The following is a 25,290-nucleotide window of genomic DNA, read 5'->3' on the forward strand; positions in this document are numbered from 1 at the left end:
CGGAAAGGATGAAGTTATTTTCCCTAACTTATTCAGTAGTGTAATGCTGGTAGGAATAAATAATTTGCGAGCCCGGTTGGTTTGTAAGGATTGCATGTCATTGTTTTAGTTGTTGTTGACGACCGGAGAGTGTTTACAGTGCATGTGAATGTGATCATCTGTTACATGTCTGCTGGTCTGTACCGACAAACGCAGCTCTACCTCCTGCTTGCACATTGTGATCAGCGTCTGTCGAACTGATTCTGAAGTATCAGCTGTCAAAAAAGGAAATGTTGATTGATTGATTGATTGATTGATTCACTGCTTTTAATATTTGGTCTTGTAGAAAATATCAAGTTGTTCCTTCAAGAGCTTTTAGATTTTGTCCAGTCTAAACTCACCAGTCGAGGTCACACCTCCCAGAGATACAGTATTTTCTGGTGTTAATGACTAATATATGTCTTTATTTTGGGATAATGAGCTTCCAAACCTCATGGTCTCTCCAAGTCAGTGTCAGCATGGACTCCATCAGCCTCTGAGTTGCTGCTCATGTTGCAAATATTTTTGGCTACTACGTAGTGGAGTGAAAACAACATGACAATTCAGTCTGACGAGCAGTCTATCTCCGCCTTGAGAGAGGAAGTGGATAAAGAAAGTAAGCCCACACATAATCACAAGATAATTATGTAATACCTTGCAAGGAAAATAATTAGATAATTAAATCATTATTGCAACATGAGAAATAAAGCATACATTGTTATATAACAATAATGACATCATTTAGTCATTAACTCAGGATAAAGGGCCGAGGATATTAGCAGCTACTGGATGGCCGCTCTCTACTCCTGTAGGTAAGCCCCTACAGTATTAACAAAGTGTGCACTGTAATGGAATATTTGTTGTAATGTGATCACATTTTGTTTTTAAACTCCCACTGTAGTTCATTCTGATCGATTCATCTCAAATACTTAACGCTGTGCTGAGTCGAACTGTAGGTACAAAAGGAGATTGAGCAAAGTAACAATTTAAACCATGTTATTCGTGTTTGGCATTTAGTCCAACTTTCACAGACGCCTCTGTCTTTGTAAAAAGAAAAGTTGTGTTTTAAGAAAACTGACCTGACATGAACCACCGCCAGAGCATGAGTTACACTTAGTGCGTTGGCATGACACACAGATGATACAAACATAATTTCATCAGGAGTAACTTATTCTATTCCAGTTGTTTGAGGCTATTATAAAATGCCAGATCTTAACAGCTGTACTGTTTAAACTAATGCAGCGACACATAACATGCACTGCATTTATACCTAAGAGACTACATGCACATGGGTCTTGGGCTGGGCAATATATTGATATTATTGTATATCGACATTGATATTTAAGGCTACATATTGTCCTACATTTTGGATTTTGTAATATCGTGATATGACACAAGTGTTATCTTTTCCTGGTTTTAAAGGCTGCATCACAGTAAAGTGATGTAATTCTCTGAACTTACCAGACTTACTAGATGTTTTATTATTTACCTTTACCCACTTAGTCATTGTATCCACATTATTGGTGATTATTTATCAAAACATTGTGTTAATATTTTGTGAATTTTGGATAGTCAACCATACAATATCGCCGCAACATCGATGTATTTGGTCAAAAATATCGTAATGTTTGATTTTCTCCATATCGCCAAGCTCTACGTGGGTCAAACTTATTCCAAACAACATAGAAGCCTAAATAAAGTTATATTCTGCAATCTAAAAAATACAACTAGTCCTTTTCACGTCTTTTATTGAAACTACAAAACTTCCCAGCATTATTTGTGAACCTCTGCACTGGACCTGCCCCTATGTCTTGACATACCACATCTTAAGACCAACTATAAGTATATGAAAAACCTGAATTAGACACTGAATATCTGCATCACTGAGGGTCAATTCAGAATAGCTTGTTCAAATAGTGGTATTTCATCACATCACAAAGTTGATAAAACATTAGTCTCGCATTGCCACACCTATCTCAACAGAGCTGTGTCAGTGCTGGAGTATGGTCTGGCTACACCGCCTAATTATTCTGGGATAGGGAAAAAAACGTTCTGGCTTAATTGTATTTCTTTCAACCAATTACAACCGTCCTGGGCAACGCTAAGCCCTGATATCTGAGATAGTGAGGGGGGAGGGGCATCCGGTGCCAGGCTTTGACACAGTAATGTACATCTGTTGAGTCAGACTAATGAAACATAGACAAGTACCAGCTTCATCCTCCAACAGCACTTTTGGAGAAATCTCATTGGACAAAGGATAAATAGCCAACTGGTTTGATCCAGTCTATTTACATTCTGCCTCTTTGTCTCTTCAGTCGTGCCCAGCGTGTCCCAGACTACAGTAACTCATCATTGGCTTCCACTCTTTGACAGTTGAGTCTTGTGATGCATGAAGGACCTGCATGCTGAATCTCTCATTTGCTCAGTTGCACTTTCTCTCTCTCACACACACACATACAGTACACAGACTAGTTTCTTCCATTCTCCCTAAAGGGCTTAACAGTGCACTATGCCGTCATCAACACTAATCTACTTACCTAGCTCTGCAAAATACACACATATACACACACTGCAAATACTTTACGACTACTAGGAATATTTCATAAATACCTCAGGATGCAGTCTGTCACATACATTCTCTCTGTGAAAGTTAGACACCTCCTCGTGTGTCTATGTACAGTTAAAGTATCTAATTTGCATATCATATCAAATGCAAGGCAACTGTTGCCAGGTAAAGACTGTAAGCATGTAAAGGTGGGAGCAGTGAGCGAGGAGAAGTACAGATAGTAGAAGAGACAAACAGCACCCCAGAACCGGGGGACCAGGTGTTCTGTAGCCCATGTTCTCACCTTGTTAACAAGCATGCACCTGTTTGCACCAAAGAATGATTTAAGTACTGTATAATCAGCCTCATGTGTGTCTTCCCTGCGAGTACTGTATATGGAGGCTAAACTGTAGACCATCTTGCAATGGGATCACACCAACAGTGGTATGTGTGTAATACTGTATGTTCAGATTTTTGGGTACATTTTATGAACATAAAAATAAAGTCTAATAAATTGTCTACCTGCGGTCCCCTGGGGACCTGTGCGCCGCCAACACCGCACAGGGCTTCAGAGAGCAGGTGGGCGGGTGTCAGATCTGTGCAGAGTACCGGAACAAAAACACAGACACATCACCGACAGTGTGATAATACCATCCAAAACACACCATTCACTCTCAGTAGTTTCTGTGAGAAATACTTTTAAAATACAAATATTTTAAAATACAAAGATGGCCAAAATACACAGCTACCTATATCTCAGTCATGGACAAAGCCAGTGAACATAGTTCCGCTTACAATTGAGTCCTTAATGTGGCCCAGGACACATTTCCGTACTCACTGCTCTAAGAATGTGAACACATGTGGCCCAGACCACCTCTGAATGTGGTCTGAGTGATCAGATCTCGATGTGTCTTGGTGCATTCACACCTGTATTTAGAGCTGTCCACTTGTGATTGGATCACCCAGAACGCATGGTAATGCCAGGCCTGAACAGGGCTACTGTCTCCACTACGTCTGTCTGTCTAACACTATAGAGGGTAACTAGTGTTGGATAGTAGGACAGACAATCAGACAGACAACAACTCCATCTCAAATGAAATGGGCCCAAAGGTGCAAGGTACACAGGCAACAGCTCTTAAGTGTTTTAGGATAGATTTATTTCAGTTGTCACACTTGTTGCTTGTGTGTCTTAATGTTGACAGCTGTGATCAATATCCTACCATACACAACAAATAACATCACAGAGATAATGATTGGTCTCTGGCTCAGCCCTGCTTGTGGCACCGCATATCATACTATAGCTGTAGCTGCTGTATAATGGACCAAGTACCATTAAAAAGACCAGAGGTGTTAAGCTAGGAAGCTGTCTAACACCATTCCCCTAATCAAGGCAGCTGTTCTTGCCTGGAAGCTGCTATACTTTGCACTGTGTTGTTGTTTGGAAGCCTGTTGTATTTTCATCCTCAGGCGGTTGGCCACAGTTTCAGTGCAGTGATTAATTCCTGATGCATGAGTGCATTACATAACACTATTGTTACAGTTGCAGCTGATGTACCGGTCCCACTTTATGTGCTGCATGCAAAAGTAAATTAATGCTGCACTGCTGCTATGATGTGATGCAGCCTGTTGGATGTTTTCTGTGGGACACCATTAACCTCAATCGATTTTGTTCCGTTTTAGTGTCCCATTGTTTGAAGATGGTTTCAGCGCCAACGATTCGGAGGCTGTAATCGAAAATGATGAAATCTTTAATTAAATATCAGAGAAAAACAGCAATCGTAACTTTAATCCAAAAACCAACATCTGTATCCATATATTTCATTGGCAACCAGTGTGGGAAGCAAAGGTTTATTTAAATGTGGACTAATTGCTACAGCTGTGTTGCCACAGCGAGGTCACAGTTTTTTGTCCGTGGTTACGTGGCATGGTGGTAACGTGGTAAGATGGAAAGGAGAACGGTTATTTTGTTTGATTATTAATAAAAAAAAAAACTGATTGACATCTTAATGATTAAGTTTCAGATTTTGGACAATTTTTTGATTGAACAGGTTGTTTTGAAGCACCTCATCTACACCGGACCCACACGTACATTACCGACCAAAGAACAAATGTGCGTCAACATATCCTGTATCCATATTATTATAGGTTTTTAGGACTCTTGGGCACGGCACATAACTGTCAGTGGGCACCACCTCGGCTCTCTGTCTGCAGGTTACCCAGTATGCTGTGAATTTGTTTAACTTGGTTACAAACTGTAGAAAAAGACACATATAGTGACATTTCAAAACCTGGAGCTTGGGTTTCATCTTGACCCAAGGTTTTAAGCTGTCGTGAAGCTTGAGATATGTTAGGGTGGGACGAGCACGCAGCAAGTTGAGTGTCTTGTTGTACTGGACCACGGGAAATTTGCTGGCTGGTTCAACTGTTTAGATTCCAAATACATTACATAGAGAATGTTTAATTTTTTGGTAATTGTCTAGTATACACCCCTAATTTAGAAGAGGCAACCTACCCCCAGCTAGTGTGTCACCAATTGCAGGTGGGAGCTAAATAAGTACAGCTACTTGTTGGCCGTCTCTCTTGATTTCTAAGAAACTAGTGTACGCTGTTGGCTCTCGCACCATAGATCCCATACTGGATCTGTATGGATGTCAGACACCCAAGACAAGAAAAGGCTAAGTCAAAATGAACCGCATGAGGGTGTAACTGCCAACTAAGACCGCATCAAAAAGCCACTTGTCTGCTTGAACAGAGAGAGAGATAAGAGCAGGGACTATGAAAGGAGGAAGATTTATTCCTTATCATGGGGGTCAGGGGTGTTTTTATGTTACTCCTTTGAGCCTCCTCTGAATCCTCCGCATTTACTGCTTTTCTTATACGATTGAAAAAAGGAGCATTGTCTGACTTTAGATTCCACTGACAGAATTATTTGATTATCATTCTTTTGAAGCCGTGTACTCACCTGAAGGCTATTTCAATACGGTCACCTCCTATGCCAAATTACAATTTTTTGTAGTTGTCACCATCGTTTCTATAGGTTATGATAACACTGAACTTACCAAAGTCATTGCTGAGATCTGGGAACAGGAGGACATCTCTACATCAAAGTCTAATGGGGCAATTAGAAAATCAGACAGGTTGTAAACAAACCTAATTATCTTAATTATCTAGACCACTTTCTTTGGAAGTGAGTGCACCTAAAATGTTGCTTGTAATTCCAACAACTACAGTACATCAAAGTTGAAGCAGGAAATAGGTCTGTTATGGACGGTTTGGGCAGTTATTCTACTCTTCGTCTTGGTTCTCATCCACGTTTAGTTTATTTTTAAAACCTGCATGATCGTCTGACTGCTCGTGGATGGTACAATGTAATTATTACCAATTGAAAAGATGGCTAAAACTACAAAATAAGACCCGAGTTGTATAAAACTGAAATTTCCTTTTAACAGGGTACTCAACAATTTAGTATTGCACTTCTGCTAGGTGAGAGGACTTGCGAGCAGAGCTGTATAGTAACGAAGTAGAACTACTTCACTACTGTACTTAAGTACTAAAAAGCTGTATCTGTACTCTACTGGAGTATTATTTTTTTCTCCTACTTCCACTTTTACTTGAGTACATATTTTCGATGAGTTTAATATTTTTACCCCGATACATTTTTTATGTGCTGCATCGTTACTCGTTACTGTTGTGAATTCCTCACGCTACGGAGACTGTGGAGGTACAGTGTGTGTAGTTACGGCTACGTTACGTATGCTAATAACGTAAGTTACGTAAAACATCCCAGAGATCGCGTCGTGTTTCTTTTCATTACGGCGTAATTAATTTCATTCGCCTGTTCAGAAGTCAGAGACGATGTAAGTTTGTACTTTTTCTATTTAGCTATTGTTGCAGCAGATTAAGCTATTCCTGAGTTGTTTCAGTCTGAAATGAGTACTGCATGTTTTCACCCTGTGATGTGAAGCTGCTAGTTTATCTGTTTTGCTAGCTTGCTAACTCTCCACTATATCACACATTTTATTTCAGTATTTGTTAATAAGTGATTAATAACCCACTGTTGTATCAGATAATAGTAGTTATAACAGCTGTGACATTAGTGTACCTTTTTGGGTTTATTTCAGAAACTTCCTTCATATATCCAGCAATGTACAGCTTGTGACTGCCTGTAATGCACCATCTTAATACCAAGTAAAAAGTTGAACTCCAAAAATATGATATTCAAAATTTGACTGCTTTCTTTAATAACTACATAACACAATACTTGTACTTTTACTTTTAGTACTTGAGTAGTACATTTTAAAATAAACTACTTGCAATACTTAAGTACAAAAAATGCTGAATACTTTAGTACTTCCACTTAAGTGGGGTGCTTAAAGAGCACTTCAACTTCTACTCAAGTCACTTTTTTGATAGAGCACTTGTACTTTTACTCAAGTATGGGTCTCTAGTACTTTATACACCTCTGCTTGTGAGATACACATTAAAAAAAGACTGTTCAAAATTGATGCAGCAGAGGCTTACACATCCTGACTTTTAGTTCCAAGAATGGGTCAAGCTCCAAAAAAATTAGTCTTTCAAACTCCACAGCCCCAGTTTGTAACGCGGGCTTTTCTTTAAAAATATGTAATTCCCAAGCTGAGGACAACATCAGGTTTTTTTTCTGACATGAAAAAGCTCCTCAAGAGCCACAGAAGTCATAAAACAACAGTTTACAGGTTAAAGTAAAGTGATCTTAAAAAATGAGTGAGGTGCCCATTCAACACTGCCATGATGTGTGTTTTTAAGATACCTCTACATAAAAGTGAATCCAATTTCAGAAAACAGTTTATTAAAGTGCTCATATTATGTTCATTTTCAGGTTCATAATTGTATTTATATCAGAATAGGTTTACATGGTTTCATTTTCAAAAAACACCATATTTTTGTTGTACTGCACATTTCTGCAGCTCCTCTTTTCACCCTGTGTGTTGAACTCTCTGTTTTAGCTACAGAGTGAGACATCTCACTTCTGTTCCATCTTTGTTGGGAGTCGCACATGCTCAGTAACTAGGTGAGGACTACTAGCCAGTATAGCCAGACTACTAGAGTATGAGGGCGTGCCACGCTAGCAGCTAGGCGAGCATTATAACGTGTGTTACAAAGTGATGCACGTTCATTACGGAAGTAAAGGCTGGACTACAATAGAGCTGTTTGGAGCAGTTTGTGAACAGAGTTTTCTCTGGAAGATGGTAAGTCCCTTTGGGGTGGACTTTGGACTTTTTCACTTTGTAAACCTATAGCATGTACAAAAAGATACATAACAAAATAAAGGAAAGGGAAAAAGCCAAAAAGCATAATATGAGCACTTTATTTTTTTTTTATTAAACAAAGGAGATGTGATTTAGGGTACATATCTTGTTTTATATTTAATGACCCTGTGGACATGTGGAGATTCCTGCCATTTCACAAAAATACCTTAATAATAATGTTATTAACTGTCAGACTTCTTAATTCTGTTCAGTGACTGAGTAGGCAGACATAATAAAACATTATGTCTCTTGTAACTAAAAGTTCAACTGTTAAAAATATGTAAAATAATGTGTGTGTGATATCTGGCAAGACCTTGGTGAAATTCAAATAATAATGGTAAAGAAATATTTTGAACATATCAATTGTCTGTCAAAGCTTAAGTGAGTCAACAGTTCAAATTTGTGACTGAAAATCCTGGTTAGAGAAAGCCACTCCCAGTTAACTTTAAAGCACTGCAGTGACTACACAAGTATAGTACTAATCACTTGTAGGACAAAAATGTCCTATTACATGAAAATTAGGACTGATAGTTTTAAATAAGAAGACTGGGACAGAAATACACCCTAGAAAGTGAAAACAAGTAATTTCAGTGCACATTCTATGTTGTGGCATTGTGGAGGTAAATGAATCCACAACTGACAGAAGCAATCAGATTATATCTCTGAGTTGAGGCATACCAGAGGATTACATCAGCAGCTACAACATAAAGGAAGTAATGAGCACGCTGACATTAGATTTTGAATGTAGCTTCCCTATCTCTGGTTTCAAGCCAAGCCAATCATTGCATATTTGTGCCTTGGTTTCTAACAGCACATAATCAGTCAAACAAGCCTAATCACTAATTACAAATGTAAACTGTTTCAGCTTTAAGATGATTCCCCTGAGGCTGGCACTGTTGTCCGATGTGATCAGTGATTTTAGGATGGAAAACCCTCTCTCTTGCTTGTCCCTCTAGCTGATGGGGATGCTTTGTCTTCCAGGCCATTCTGAACAGCCAAGGTTGAGTATTAAGTAGCAAAAGCCAACAATGACAAATACAGAGCCATGTTGGCCCTTGCGATATCCTTTACACCCATGTGTACATGCTGTGATGATGGGAGTTGATGTATGTGGAGTGTAATGGTATTGGGCAGGTACTAAGCGCAGCGTGGCGTTACAATAATCAAATGTGAGGAAAACAGATGCAGCTCCATCCTTAGTTTAGTGACTCATGCCGGCACACGAATCATGAGAGGCTACATCTACACTAGTAGGCTTTGGTTTTTAAGCGGCATTTTGAGACAAAAACGATCCCTGTCCACACAAGAGTTTTAGCTCCAGTTGCAGAACTAATCTATGTCCTTACTAACACAACATTTTTAACAAAAAAACATTTTACATGACAATTCACGTATACTGGGCATGCATGTGCCGGTTTAAACAGGAAGCAGCATGTATACTCTGCCCGGTTGGTGGCAGTTGCTTAGTTGCAGAAAAGACTACGGAGGAAGAGCAGCAATGGTAAATTTGGTCAGAATCATCTGTATTTCGTTATCAATGTTGAAATAACCACCGATAGTCACCGATAGGCAGTCTAGGATGTTGTTTGTTTTATTCCCGGGAAAGGGTAACGTGATAAGTGCGTGACGAATCAGGGAAGGACACGTCATGACTGTAAGAAGACCCAATCGGGAGGCGAAAGCTGGCGTCAGTGTCGTCATTTCCAAAGGTCTCCGCTTGTGCCTGTCCAGACAAAGCAACCCCACGAGATTTTTTAAACCAAAATGGGGCTAGGCAATCCCGCAGTAGCAAAAAAATATTCTTTTTTAAACCAAAACGTAGTAGTGTAGACAGTGTAGTCAGCCAGACATTGCAGGCAGCAGTCCAATGAGTCTAGTGGTCTCCAACTAACCAGTTACACAGGCTGACTGAGCATAATGCAGTCTCAATGGGCCCTCTAACCCCTACAATAGATAACCTAGAAGAGAACTTCAGCTGCTGATATGCAGTGATACACATCCACTAACAAGAGGAAATGGGAGCAGATATATCATTGTGTAGCATTACATATCATGGACTGCATTGCAGACTGAGCTGTTCAGCTGAGCGTTATCCATAAAGTGCTATTAATAGGTCAGTGTCTAGTCAGCAAAACGGACACACACACAGCCACAGTCCTACACAGGCTCATAAATAGTTGGAAACATCGTAGGGATCAATACACAGGATGACTCAGATTGCACAGAGCGTGGCCACTACAGCTCAAAACAGCCTCTAATACCCCAAACCACATGTAGACTCTGAGATGTAATACTCCAGCTCTGTATTCACCTACCAGCGCTGCAAAGAGCAAGCCAAGGACAGAGAGGCTGAATGTTAAAATGCCTAGTCATTTTAGGCAAAAAAAACATTCAAGCAAAAGGGGCTGAGCCATTACCACCAGCCCAGAATTAGAGGAATGCACTGTAGCAATTAGCGGTGTCGATTCGCTTTGACTTTCAATTTTAAGTTCCCGATTTGATTTAATTAAAGGTCCCATGGCATGAACATTTTACTTTATGAGGTTTTTTAACATTAATATGGGTTCCCCCAGCCTGCCTATGGTCCCCCAGTGGCTAGAAATGGCGATAGGTGTAAACCGAGCCCTGGGTATCCTGCTCTGCCTTTGAGAAAATGAAAGCTCAGATGGACCGATCTGGTAATCTTCCCTTTATGACGTCATAAGGGGAAAGGTTACCTCCCCTTTCTCTGCTTTGCCCGCCCAGAGAATTTGGCCCGCCCATGAGAAAGAGAGAGACATCATGGCTTGCAAACAAGCGAAGCATGGCAGTTGGTCAAGGCCACACCCCCACCCTCCACCTTGCCCCCCCTCTCTCCTCCTCAATAGCATTTAAAGTTACAGACACAGAAATGGCATATCCTAAGGAGAGCTCATTGTGGGACTGGCTCTAGTGGCTGTAATTCTGCACCAAGGCTGAATTTCGGGAAAGAGACTTCAGATACAGTATTAGGGGACCACTAAGGTCTATATAAAAGAGACTTCAGATACAGTATTAGGGGACCACTAAGGTCTATATAAAAGAGACTTCAGATACAGTATTAGGGGACCACTAAGGCCTATATAAAAGAGACTTCAGATACAGTATTAGGGGACCACTAAGGCCTATATAAGAGCATCCAAAAAGCAGCATGTTATAGGACCTTTAAAAACAAATAAAAAAACAGGGATGGCAATGTTATAATAAGAGCCACTAGATGGCAGAAGGGTACTTTGCAACAACAGTTTGAGTTTCTCAGAGGTTTTTTTTAGTGGCGCAATTGAATGCACCATTAGTTTAATGACGTGTACCTGAAGGCACCATGGAGTCTCGTCGGAGCCCACACGCTTTACATTTATTGTTTGTTTACATAACTCACGGGGAAGGCAAAATGTTGCCACACCGGTGACTTCAGGAAAGCAGATGGATTTTCCATTTCTGTTGTTTCTCCGTCATCTCCAACTCCGGCAGTGGCCATTGTGTTTGAAATAGTCAAGCTGCAGGCTACTGGTAAGCTAACGTTACCCTGTGTCTTTAGCTGCATGCTACCAGCCTGTAAGCTATGCTGTGTTTGTTGTGGGCCGTTTCTGTCTTCGGACGTGCGCAAGTATGGAGAGAGAAAAAAAATACTGGGGGAATCGCCGATCCTGCTCCTCATTTCAAAGGTCAAAATGCACCCCACACACACACACACTAATGTAAAAATCTGAGAATGAAGAAAGAAAGTTTGAACATTCCGTCCATTCATTTGAATGCACAACATTTCCTGGAAAACATGGAATATTTCAGAACGTATGAAAGGTACAGCACGAAATTGGGCTGAATGTTTTGATGTTTGAATGAAGTTTCCATTTGGAACTAGGAAAGTGCTTCTAGCATTCACACCCAATAACCCCCCCCCCTCCATACAGAAATCAGCTAACATATTCCAATGTAAGACTACATGAATGAAATGAAACGCAATGGCAATTCAGACTGATTATCAGGCTACAATGCAACTTCATAGTGTCTTGATAAACCCTTGATACACCCAGGTCTTTCAAACTTCCTGCCCATAGTTCGTAACACAAGCTCTCTGTTAAAAATGTGTTGTTCCCAAGCACAAGATGAAATAATCCTGACAACAGAAGAAGACAACAGAAAACAGTTTGTTAACACTAAGTGGTACTAACCATGAAAAGTAAATTTTGGTTTTGGTTTGTCTACTGTGTGTGCAATTTAGGGTTCATCAAGAGGTTTTTGAAGGTCAATATTTACATTGCCATTTTTGGATTTAAACTGCCATCGCCAATTTTCAAACTTTAAACCAGTCTCATAGTATAAACAAGTTATTTGACAGAATGCATTCTTGTCATGATGGATAAGCTTCTGAAACAGCAACAGACCATTAGAGTCAATTCAGGTTAAAGGATTCCAATACAACCAGTGTACAGTGTTCCAATGTGCAATCAACCTGCATCATAGCCATTATATCAGAGGATGTCACTCAATGCAACACGTCTGAATTTACGACCAGTGCTAGCCTGATATAATGGTTAAATCATACACTGCCATAACAATGCAACCTTTACACACGGCTATGCACACAAACACCATGTCTCACTCGTTAGCAGGTGCACCTCGAGTGGATTGCCAAACAGACAGCCTTCCAGGGTTACATACAGTACAGTGAAGGAAGCCAGCCAACAGGCACCAGCCAGGCTAGCACAGCTAGCAGGTTGCATGCACACAATACCTGCCTGCAATGCGTGACACGACAAGAATCAATCACACATTCTAATCATGAAAGCAGACAGATCTCCCACACACACACACAAACACACACACACACACACGCATACTCAAATAAATATTCAGGCAAGGACACACTCGTCCAAATCCATTGTCTCGGGAGTTTGGCGTGGAAACACAGAGAGATTGATGAAAGGATGGGTGGATGTATAGATGGATAAATGGATAGATGGATGGATGGATAGATAGATGGATGGATGGATGCAGAGGTAGATAGCTCACCGGTTTGCCTTCTTCCTTTCTCTCCACCTCTTTCAGCACATTATCCAGGCTAAGTGTGAGTGTGTGTGTGTGTGTACATGTCTGTGTGTGTATGTGTGTATGTGTGATGAGCCGGCAAGGATACACACTGCTACATCCCCTCCTCTTCCTCTCTCTGACGATCCCACCCTCTTTCTCTCTCCTCCCTGGGATTTATTTAATTATTTCCTCTCTCACTCTCTCGCCCTTTCTTGCTCTCTCTCTCTCTCTCTCTCTCTCTCTCTCTCTCTCTCTCTCTCTCTCTCTCTCTCTCTCTCTCTCTCTCTCTCTCTCTCTCCTCACAGCTGATAGAGACGCCTTGCTTTTGTCGAGGCTGTCTAATTCTCTCTCTGTGTTTCTCCCTTCTCCTAGGAGGTGTTATCCTCGATGAAGTTGCATCACAGATTTTTTGGTGTGGCAGGCAGAGCCAAAAACAGCAGAGTAAAGGAAAAATGGAGTGCCTGCCTTGTATATTAAGAGCTGATATCTGGACCGTATAATGCTCCCCCTCTCTCTCTCTCTCTCTCTCTCCCTGTCTTTCACTACCACAGTGTCCCTCGCCCGCCTCTGTGTCTCGTGTGATGCAGCAGCACTGTAGGCTCCTCCCTGGAGAGACAGCGGTGCCACACAGCTGAGAGAGAAAGAGAGGGGGATGCTGGGAAAAGAGTGGTGACAGTGGGAGGGGGAAGAGGAGGGTGGGGCTGTGGGTGGATGGGCGGTGCTTGGCGGTGGTGGGGGGCTGGGTGTTCAGCCGGAGAATCCGGTGCAAGGCAGGGCAGCCAGCACTGAGCGCATCATCCAGGATTTTAACCCCCCCCCCCAACACACACACACACACACACACACGACTGAAAAAAAGGCAGAAACAAGCTGCTGCCAGAGGTAGCCTTGTCTATTGTTGACAGCTCTACCTTTTGATCAGGCCTTTACAGACCCCTGTCTCAGTTTAAAATCATACATTTTACATCAATTAAAATGTTTTTTAAAATTTTATTTTCGTAACATAAATTCACCATAAACATATGGAACAGTAAATTAATCTAATCATACATCAGTGTTTCATTCGCGCACCGCCGTTGGTCCATGATCAAGGAAATGTCTGTGCTTAGTTCAGACGTCTGTAATAACAGCGGGACACTCGAGTGTCTGTTACTAAACTGCTAAGGTCAGTCAGTTGAACGGGTGAAGTGCCTGTGGTTTTCATGAGATAATGAGATATCAGATAGAATCTTATTTAAAATCAGGTTGACTAAAATGACAAAATTCTTGGTTTTGGCGAGACTAAATTAACTGAAATGTTAAATGAAATCGAATAGAATATTTGACACAGGAATCAATCTAAATTAAAATTCAGGGAGAAAACCTTTTTTTATTTTTTTTTATTTTTAACTGTTAATAGTAGGCTAAAACTATTGAGAACGCACAGCACAAGTCCTGCATTCAAAGTATCAATGGAGGACAATTCAAGACCACATCAACAAAAGGCAAAATATCTGCACAGCAAGATCCCACAAATAGAAATCAGAAATGATGTTAACATGTTTTGTTTTTTGGTAATTTGGGGGAAGTGGCCCTTTAATGTTTCAATAGCTTCACAAAGCATTTGCGACAGCATGTTTCATCAGGAGATACCAGTACAGAGTTAGCCTTGAAAAGAACAGACACACAATGTGTCCCTCCCTCCTCCACTCATTCTTTCTTCTCTTCTCCTCCTCTCTAAAAACAGCTCTATCTTCCCTCCAAAAAGGATTGAATTGGAGAAAAGACACAGCAGGAAGCCACAGTTGTTACTGTTACATATACAATATTGTACAGTATATCACCCACAGAGCACAACAAGCAAAGCTTTACACAATAGATACTAACTTAGTGTGTGTGTGTGTGTGTGTGTGTGTGTGTGTGTGTGTGTGTGTGTGTGTGTGTGCGCCTGCGTGCGTTCGTGTGTGAGAGAAATACTGTACATGTGTGTATCCTTCATTACCTACCTAAAGAATGACACGCTGCGCTTCACACAGTAAACCAGTAGTCTGCCTCAGCACAAAAGAGCAGGGCTCCCATCCCACCAAACACAAACACACACACACACACTGATAGGCACACTCAGGAGTGTAGTCCACAAGCTGCTGAAACATGCTGTCACAGCGAATAGATAGCGAGGGAGTGCGGCAAACAACATGGGAGTACATGAGAGACACAGGGCAGAGCAGCAGTGACTAATCACTTTTACAAAACAATAACTGAACTGATATCAAAGTTAAAGAACAATCTTCAGGCTTGTTTACATAGAGCTCGCCATGTATAAACGGCACAAAGAGGCAAAAAAAAAGGTTTCTGTGGTAGGAACGGCCTTTATATGCATTAGCCCTGTGATGGACTGGTGGCCTGTTCAGCATGTTGCAAGCCTCCTGTCCAGTGTGCTGGGATGGATGGATGAATAGTTTTACAAGCTAAAGCGGGCAAGGCTAACTGATTATAATGCAAAAGCATTTGTTAAAATTTGTATTTCAGCTTTAGCCCCCCTGGCCTGGGGGTTAAAACATAAAAATGTAGTCAATGTTTTAATGACAAAAAAGAAATTGTGTGTCTAGGTTTGTACAAGCAGATTGTAAGACAGTCTGTAGTGGTGCTGACTGTCACCAAAGCTCTGTGTTACCAGTTGGAAAATTGTAAACTCTCAATTTGACAGACTGTGCTCGGCTGGAATACACCTGTGGCTGCAAAACTACATGACGTAACTGTATCTCGGCAACCGGTGTTAACTCTTGGCTGACTCTGGGTTGGTGCTGAGACAACGACATTTCCAGTTGAGTTCTCTAGAGCTGCAGAGGGTTTAACACCTATCAGATGGGTCCAAGGAGATCCGAAGAGCTCTCACCCATCTGCACTTTGCACTTACACCAAAGCTAGGCACCAGGTACAGAGATGCTTAACCTAGTTTAACAGTGCTGGTAACACAGCATGGGATCTCACCGTCAATGGGAGTCTTAGAGGGGGATGGAGAATGAAATGGAACTGATTTACTCACTGTCCTCTCCAGGGCAGGGCATGCCAGGCCGCTCCGGGATACTGGGGAAGACTGCAAAAGACAGAAAATAAAGGAAACTGACCATTTCAATTGCTGTTTTTCGGTTTAAAATGTGACAGAAATATGCAAAGGTCATGAAAATTAAAACCCCAACCCTCACACATTTGCAATCCAGTTGATAAACACCCTGAAGTGATTTTATTAAAGGTCCTGTGGCCTTGACCAACTACCATGCTTCGCTTGTTTTCAAGCCATGATGTCTCTCTCTTTCTCATGGGTGGGCCAAATTCTCTGGGCGGGCAAAGCGGAGAAAGGGGAGGTAACCTTTCCCCTTATGACGTCATAAAGGGAAGATTCCAGATCGGCCCATCTGAGCTTTCATTTTCTCAAAGGCAGAGCGGATACCCAGGGCTCGGTTTACACCTATCACCATTTCTAGCCACTGGGGGACCATAGGCAGGCTGGGGGAACTCATATGATGTACGTTAAAATAATGTTAAAAAAACCTCATAAAGTGAAATTTTCATGCCATGGGACCTTTAATGGAAAATGTGTACAAGAAAAACCATGAATAAATGGTTGCATTAAGTTTGCGTGACTTGTCATTCCTTAAAGCATAACTCTCGCCAAAATGCAACCTAGGGTCTTTTTGTGAATGGACCAGAGTCAAACCTTCGTTTAAAAGCATAATAAGGACGGAAACGCCACTTTTAAGATTTACTGTAATTTCATTTTTCGGTCAAATGGCCTTTAGAATGGGAGTGCTAGGGGAACTATTATGATCACATCAAAATCACTATTTTTAAAACACTAAGGAGGCTCGACACAACATGAAACTTTTCACATGAACTCCAGCATTGAGAACATTGTTTGTGTACAAAGAGTTTACTAAAAAGAAAGGTTTTATGCTTTTAAACGAAAGTTTGACTCGGGTACATTCACAAAAACACCCTAGGTTGCATTTTGGTGAGAGTTACGCTTTAAATGTTACAATGCTTGCTAAGGTATGTACCTTTCTGTTGTGTTTTAGCCCTCCTGAAGTTGTCCATTGTGGCAACTAGTTAAATAATTAGGATTGTATAATAATAATAATTATGAAATTAAATTAAAAGTATGAGCTGACTCACCATGCAGCAGTAGTCCAGACCTCTTGGTCCGACTGTAAATACGAAAAGCCTCCTCCAGCTCCATCTGGGACGAGATGGTACAAGGGTCCCCTAAACACACACAAACACACACTCATACTCATACACACAATACATTTAATCATACATGTCAGAAAGCAGGTAACCTACACTCAATACTGTGTCTGACCGTATCCTGTGTAAAGTGTTTTCCTTCGGTTTGTGGAAAACTTAGGTGCGGGTATTTGGCGGGGGGGGAGGGGGGCGGGGGGTTTTAGGAGTAACTCCCTGAAGAAAATGCTAAATTTTTCAATAAAAAAAAAAATGCTGTGTCTCTTATTGGTCATTATTGTTTTCTTTGGGGATGTTTTGGGTCTCTGTGGTCATTCAGCATCGGTTTGTGTCCCTTTGTGGTTGTTTTGCATCTCTTTTTCACATCATTTTGGACCGTTATTATTACCATATCTGTGTCTAAAATGTTGGAAAAGCTAGAGCATATAATAAATAAAAAACACTCAAAATGCTTATAGATAAAACTTGCTAAAGAAGTCCAACAACAATCATTAGATCTGAGAAAAGTCTTTTCATTCGGCTTAGGTGCTGCCCAAAACGGCTCGGGTGCTGTATCTAAACCTTATAATGGTGGGGAAGTGGTGTAGACACACACAGAGGACTACAGCTGCTGCTGCTGCTGCTAACATGCTTCTCTCCCTAACCTCCTGAGTAGACACAGTGTTAGAGATTATACGTAACTTTTAAGCTGAGTGGCAGTCACTTAAACTTCCAGCACATTAGACATGGTTGGTCATGGACCAGCACATTTGTAGAGCGTGGACTGCTAGATATGAGCATTTTAAGGTATGTGGCAGTGATGACTTTTGGACTGCATTGATTGCTGCATTTTTAAGCCAGAGTTTAGCATAAAAATAAAAAGGATACAGCAGGCGCATTCAGGACAAGACAGAGCACGCAGACTGATGTACAGTATTTGACCGTGAGGCACACCCACCTTCATCATCGATCCATTTGAGCGTGATGGGCTGCTGCTTGGCAACGCTGCACATCTTTCTCACCTCCTCACGCAACTCCACAAAGTTTACCGTGGCTGCCAAGTCTGCGATTAACATGTCCCTGAACACACACACACACACACACACACACACACACACACACACACACAGAGAAAATGTCAAGATTGAGTTACTTTGTGTGAGTAGGCCAGAGATCAAGTTCCCTCAGGGGTTTCAAAGGAGTCAACAACAGAATGAGGAATTCATTCACTATTATTGAATTTAAAGTAAACTTTCCCTATGGTCTAATGCAGGGGTGTCCCAACGTTTTTTAAAGAGTGCCAGATTTGATAATGTGAAGGTGCCTGGGGCCAACGGTCCCTTCTGACATTTTTTTTTAACAATACAAGTTACATACAAATGGACTGATCTATAACCATTTTTATTTTCATTGTCACAATTATCTGTTTTTTTTAAATGGCAATGTAAACAAATCAACGCCACTCAGACGTTAACAAATCAAAAAAAAACTTTAAGTTGATAAATATCTTAACCTCATGGTCATTTTAAACATGACTTATTATGAGTAATGCAAAGTTTGTTAACATTTAAGCTTACAACATATGACTCTTGCTCTTCCTCTTCTCGTCCTTCACAAACTGAGGCTGCGGGCCATATGAAATCTGGCCGCGGGCCGTGACTGGCCCCCAGGCCGGACTTTGTACATGCCTGGTCTAATGGTATAAATGGGATAACGCGATAGTATTTGAGGTATCCATAAGCAGGAATTTATGGACTCCGTGGAGGCAACTCCACTGCATGTCAGACGGTTCTGGCCACACTAATCATAGGCAAACACTGGAAACACAAATTTCACAATAAGTCAGGCGGCGTTGCTAGTAAATACCACTAAATTTGAATACTGAAGCTGTAAACCAGACAGTTGGGGCACGCATTGGTTTAAACAAACGGCCATAAATGATATGTTTACTATAGATTTTTGAATGCTGAAATGAAACAGAAAGCACAAAGTCACTGGCATTCTAGTACCCTTATCAGTGGTTTTAAAGAAGGGTGTGCATGTTCAGTTTCAACATGCAGCCAGGTACGTGTGTGTTTTACACTGTAATACAACATATATCACCACCTGATACGTGCTTCTGGAAGAATACGTGCAGGAGTTAGTGACTGGGCCCGTGTGAGTGAGTCTGAGTGTTTATGGCGAGTGTTTGTTGGACTCTGACAAGGTGGAGCAGAGACAGCTTGCTTCCCAGCAGGCACTGCTCCACACGGCCAACACCCACACAAGTCATTGTGGAATGATGTCTCACACACACACACACACACACACACACACACACACACACACCACATACACCCACACCCACACACACACACACACACACTTTGGCTGACCCTTGCACTATTTTCTGAGTGCATGAACTCCAGATTGCTCGGCACACTGAAGGATTGGTCATGTACTACAAGCGCATAAAGCTACCTATCAACATGTTGATCTTTGAATCCTCTAATCAAAACATTTATGTCACCTCTAGCTCAAGTACTGTACAGTGGTTAGTTCCATGTCAGGCTCAACAGATGTACATTGCCGGGATTAAGCCTGACATCGATGTCCCTCCCCTCTCGCTATCTCTCCGCCATCGGGGCTTAGCGCCGCCCAGGACGGTTGATTGGTTTAAGAAAATACAAACAACAAGCCAGAGTGATTTTTCCCCAATCCCAGAATAGATTGGCGGTTTCCACCTACTAGGGCTGTGCTAAAATAAAATCGATTCAGCCAAATTTTATGACGTACTCCTTCGTCCTATCGCTGATACCTGTAAGCATATTGACGCAGATGCTACTGTATCGATACAGACGGCAATTTTAAAAACACTAGATAGATAGATAGATAGATACTTTATTCATCCCGAGGGAAATTTTAGGCATCCAGTAGCTTAGACAACCATAACACAACAGACACACATACACATATATATCACATACATAAAAATCACTCAGAAATTTAAAGAGTTAACTACTACCTACTACTACAAATTCCAGTTTTCATTTTTAACCTTATTCTGAAAAAAAAGAAAATCCCTTAAACTGAATGGTGGTAATTACCGGTAACCAGCAGAATTGTGTCTAAGACATCTATGTGCTTGAAATAAACCCAGCCATTTGTCGGTTCCCAACAGTCTGTGGGTAAACAGCGCTCTTAAAGGCTGTAACAGCTTATGAGGGTCTCTCAGATTTGAGGAGGGATGATTGTGGGGCAGCCTCTGCTGATATTGATCCACTAACCTATTGATCTGTGACTGTGGGAGATCTTTACACCGCCCTCAGAAGACTTAGACTTAAGGAGTATTTTTTTCGATTATTTATGCAAGCACGAATGGTAAGCTCTGTGTTTAACATGCTGGACTCAATAGACAACATACTGTACAGACACCTACACTTCATGTATCAACAGATCATTTGTAAATAGTATGTAGTAGACCCCAGGTTTCATACTAGCTCTTGAGTGTATCTATATCAAAATAAAATTATACCGAAATAAATACTAAACAAATGAAGATGACTAAGAATTGATATATTATGTGTTATTTTCTCATTTACATGTGCATGGGGCCCAGAAAGATTTTTTTCCATAGAGCTACATGAAGAAAAGAGCCGTCTGTAAATCAGTGGATCATACATTTTTTTGAGCGTCACAACCCCCCCACCACCGCAAAAATGACATTTTTCACTATCAGAATTTGATCCATTCGGTCCGATAACATTTGAAAAGTCTAGAAGACCCGCACGATTAAATTAAAAAAAATCTCCATTCAAGCTAGAAGCGGAAGTAGCCGTCTCTAGTGCGCCTTCTTTCTGGGCCGCACAGTACGGAAGCAGCGCTGAACATCCGGCTATTTTTACACGTGGCACTTTTTTTGGCTTCATGCGTCGCTGAAAGAGCTGGGCGATATGGAGAAAATCAAATATCACGATATTTTTGACCAAATATGTCGATGTCGATATTGCGGCAATATTGTAGTGTTGATTATTGGTGCTTTGACAAAACAGTAACACGATGAGAGTTTTGATAAATAATCACCAACAATGTGGATACAATGACTAAGTGGGTAAATTTAAATGATAAAACCGCTAGAACAGTCTGGTAAGTTCAGAATAATACATCACTTTACTGTAATGCAGCCTTTTAAACCAGAAACAGACAACTCTTGGTATTACGATATCTAAAATCTAAGACGATATCTAGCCTCATATAACGATTGCCCAGCCCTAGTCACTGAGCAACTCTCAAAGGAATAAATGGGGCCCTGGCTCAAATGCTGTATCCTGGTCTTATTAGACATCGATGGCCCCATGCACTAAGGCTCAGTCCTTACTGCAGTGGCCAAGTTCGATTCCGACCTGTGGCCATTTGCTGCATGTCGCCCTCTCTCTCTCTCTCTCTCTCTCTCTCTCTCCCTCCTTTCCTGTCACAGACACAAATGACAAAAAAGGCCCAAAAAATTATCTTTAAAAAACTCGATCTTAAAAAAACGGGTGAAAAGATTTTAAAAACCTTGTGGTGTGGAAACACTGAAGTCTTACGTAGTCTGTTTATTGTTCTTTTAGCTTTACTTTGGCCAGTGATCAGAAGCTCTTTCAATTTCTCTCCATAGTTCTGTTCACTCTATATTAGTGGAAGCATGTTGAGCTGTGTTTGTAACAGGAGGAACTTTTTCACTCTGGCACAGGAACCAATTTTTTGAAAGAGTGGAGATACAAAATATGGGTGTAAATCAGTTTAAACCAATCTGCTAGAATGATGAAAAACTGGTAAAGAACCAAAAATAATTTATCTTTCTTGTTGGCAGGCTGCTTCCAACTTGAGTATAAAGTGGGTCCGACACTGCAATAAAACACTACATACTGTATAACAATACAAACTCTTCAGAAGATAGTAATGGCAACTTCTAACCCCTCAGCCATAAACTCCTCTTTTCTCTTTGGTGTTAAATCTCAATTCTTTTTGGCTGCCGCTGAAATATGTCAGTGTCGACAAATGTCAGATGTCCGATTCATAATCTTGTTCGCTTATTCTTTGATCAGATACTTTCTGATTTAAATCACGATACAAAGTTCTTGTACGGCTCCTTGTGTTTGGACGACATTTGACGTTTGAGAAGTTTGTCTCTTTTTGTCTTGTCTGCTCAGGATATGGAACTACAGTCCTAAAAAGAGCAACATGTGATGAATGGTGAAAACGGATAGAATGCGTTCAAGTTCATTCATTCAGAATCAGGAGGGTTGTATTTTAAGATTATATAAATCCTAACTGGATTAGCCTGAGTTTAATGGGGCCAGGTTACCCAGCTCCTGTATACACACACTCCCCTCTAAAAATACATTTGAGTGTATTACCGAGCTGAGAGTCGAAAAGCATTTCTGACCCAAATCAGAGTTTGGAGTAAGTTCTACATCAGTAAACTGCTGCCGCTGAGAAGTAGCAACATGTCAACAAAAAAGGACAGTTAACAGTTAACAACAGTTAACGTTGTGTGTCTATCAATGACCATTGTGTCCCGACCATTAGCCCCTAACTATTAGGGGTGGGGGGAAAAAATCGATACAGCATAGTACCGCGATATTTTCCATGGCAATACTGTATCGATACACAGACGCCAAGTATGGATCTTTTATGATATATGTGTTGGTCAGTTTATCTGCTTGACAATCCCATTTTGCAGCAATAAAATTGAAGTGAGATGAACAAACAGAGAAATGTATCTTTTTTGATAAAACAGATGTTGACAAAGTTTCCTTTTGGGGACATAATTTGAAACTGGGAAAATTTGAAGTTGGAAAAAAAAGGTAATAAATTGCAATATATCGCAGAATATTGCAATATGTTTAAAATAATATCGTATCGTGACATAAGTATCGTGATGATATCGTATCGTGAGGCCTCTGGGGATTCCCAGCCCTACTAACTACATGCTAACTGTTAATCAACCTGGCAGGGTTTCCCGCAGCACTTTGCACCTAAGGCCAGCCTAAGCAACACACGCCTGCCGTCGTCAAAAAAAAAAAAAAAAAAAAAAAAAAAAAAAGGTATATGAGCGACATCCGCCGTGTAACTCTGTCCTGTTTTCTCCCTTTCATTCCAAACCGTGACCAACGCTAGTCTCCCTTCTCTGCAGAACGCATAAAATATGGAACATATTGAACACATATGGAAAATAATTTACAGTAGTTTTTACAATCTTTAAATATGTGATATGCCTCCGAATCGTGTGATGCGGCATCTGGTGGCTGAATGTCATCGCACTATCTATCATCGTTCGCCAAACATTCTACAACATTCTTTATCCGGGGAAAAAGAAAAAGAAAATATTTTTGGGGGAAGACGTTCATCTGGCATTTGGATAGCCGACAATCAACCTGGTGAGACAAGTGGACCATTTATGCTTGGCATAAATGGTCCACTTGTAAAAGAGTGCAATTACCAAAGGGCCCTTGAATTGTTCTTATTAAAACCAAGAAGGATAGCCTGTAGCGATGCTGGATGTCAGCTCTGCCATAAGCAGTGACTGTGATCACCTTTGCACATTTTGACAATGGTGTTTTGCACTTTCTTTTGCACTTCAGTGTTGTATATATTTGTATAATGTTTGTTAAAATTGCACAAATTAATTCACTGTTCTTGTTTCAGTTGTTATGTTGTTTAGCACTTTTTAGCACAAAGTGTTGTATAGTTTGTATGGTGTTTGTTAAAATTGCACATTGCAACTGTTGCAATGTGCAATTTTGTAAATAATAAAAGCTGGTTATTTATTAATTATATATTATAATGGCAAACTCCACCCTACCACCTTAACTAACAAATTTTCTGTGGGAAACCCTGACCTGAATAAACTCAATCACATTGAAACTATTTCTCTCTGCCATTTAAAACCTTCACCCCAAGTATAAAAGAGCACAACACAACTCAACACAATGTTACTTTGAGCTATGAGTTCCTTTAAGCACGCTAACTGGATTAATAAACCATCAAACAAGGCGGCTTTTCATTCTCGGGCTTCAATATTTTAGTCTGTTTAACCTTTTCTGATCTCTTAATCATTAGATGCCAGTGTATTCCAGGCTCAGTATACTGTGGACTGAAAAGTCTTCCAATCATTCATTCATTCATTCATTCATTCATTCATTCATTCATGCACTTAGTGGCATGGCAATGTCAGCTATTTGTTTCTTTGTAGGACACTTTTACAGACCAGAAATGCAATAGTGCAAATAGCAATAATTTATTTTGGTTACAGAAGAAAATAAACTAGGGATTAGGGCTGGGCGATATGGAGAAAATCAAATACCACGATATTTTTGACCAAATACCTCGATTTCGATACCGCAACGATATTGTAGCGTTGACTATTGGTGCATTCACAAAATATTTACACAATGAGATTTTTGATAAATAATCATCAGTAATGTGGATATAATGACTTAGTGGGTAAAGGCAAATAATAGTTATCAGCTACAACAGTCTGGTAAATTCAGAAAATGACATCACTTTACTGTAATGCAGCCTTTAAAACCAGGAAAAGACAACACTTATGCCATATTAAGATATTACGATATCCAAAATCTAAGACGATATCTAGTCTCATATCACGATATTGATATAATATCGATATATTGCCCAGCTCTACTAGGGATGCACCGAATCCAGATTTTTGGGGTTCGGCCGAATACCGAATCCACTGGTTAATATTCTGCCGATTCCGAAACCGAATACCGAATCCTCCTCCCATCCTCAGTCCATTAACACAGTAAACACATTAATGAAGTAAACAACGTCCACAGCAGTGTATTTTTGTCCTTTTCTGACCTTCCTTTGCCGTATCTGAAGTTGCTGCATTTTGGCTGCTGTCTGTAGAGTCCTTCATGCACAACTCGTATTCTTTCAGATGTTTCATACCAAATGTTGTAACAGCGGTGATGTTGTGTATAGTTTAGGGTCCTTGCCACCACGAGACAAATCGGCATGCTAAAATTGAACATGTAGCTGGACTTGAATGGGCTTCTTTTGATTGAAAGTACTGCCAAACTACACTTTTTCTGCCCACGAGTTCCATTTTCACTTTCTCACAGCCTACTGCATTGAACGCTCCACCTACGTAAACACCTTCCCGTAATCAACGGCGCCGTCATTACGTCGACCAGCGTAGCGTAG

The 25,290-nt window shown here is 40.7% G+C and overlaps 1 protein-coding gene across 4 annotated transcripts in view; it reads right to left on the reverse strand.

Annotated features, from left to right (window-relative positions):
* The window catches only part of prkcz (protein kinase C, zeta), a 128,194-nt gene that overhangs the window by 100,922 nt on the left and 1,982 nt on the right, over nucleotides 1-25,290 (reverse strand). For 2 of the 4 annotated variants that reach the window (XR_004898942.1, XM_031310881.2), the window contains exons 2-4: nucleotides 18,059-18,180; nucleotides 17,053-17,142; nucleotides 15,926-15,976 (exon numbers count right to left, since the gene is read on the reverse strand). Coding sequence is in view for 1 of the 4 variants with exons in the window: in XM_031310881.2 (XP_031166741.1) it covers nucleotides 15,926-15,976; nucleotides 17,053-17,142; nucleotides 18,059-18,180 (263 nt within the window). In the remaining 3 variants the exon portion in view is untranslated. Of the gene's footprint in view, nucleotides 1-3,085; nucleotides 3,126-12,882; nucleotides 13,122-15,925; nucleotides 15,977-17,052; nucleotides 17,143-18,058; nucleotides 18,181-25,290 lie in introns of those variants that run through there. The other 2 variants (XM_036007901.1, XM_036007902.1) reach the window with 2 other exon arrangements.

The sequence above is a fragment of the Sander lucioperca genome, chromosome 12, assembly GCF_008315115.2.
Source record: "Sander lucioperca isolate FBNREF2018 chromosome 12, SLUC_FBN_1.2, whole genome shotgun sequence".
In the NCBI taxonomy this organism is placed as follows: domain Eukaryota; kingdom Metazoa; phylum Chordata; class Actinopteri; order Perciformes; family Percidae; genus Sander; species Sander lucioperca.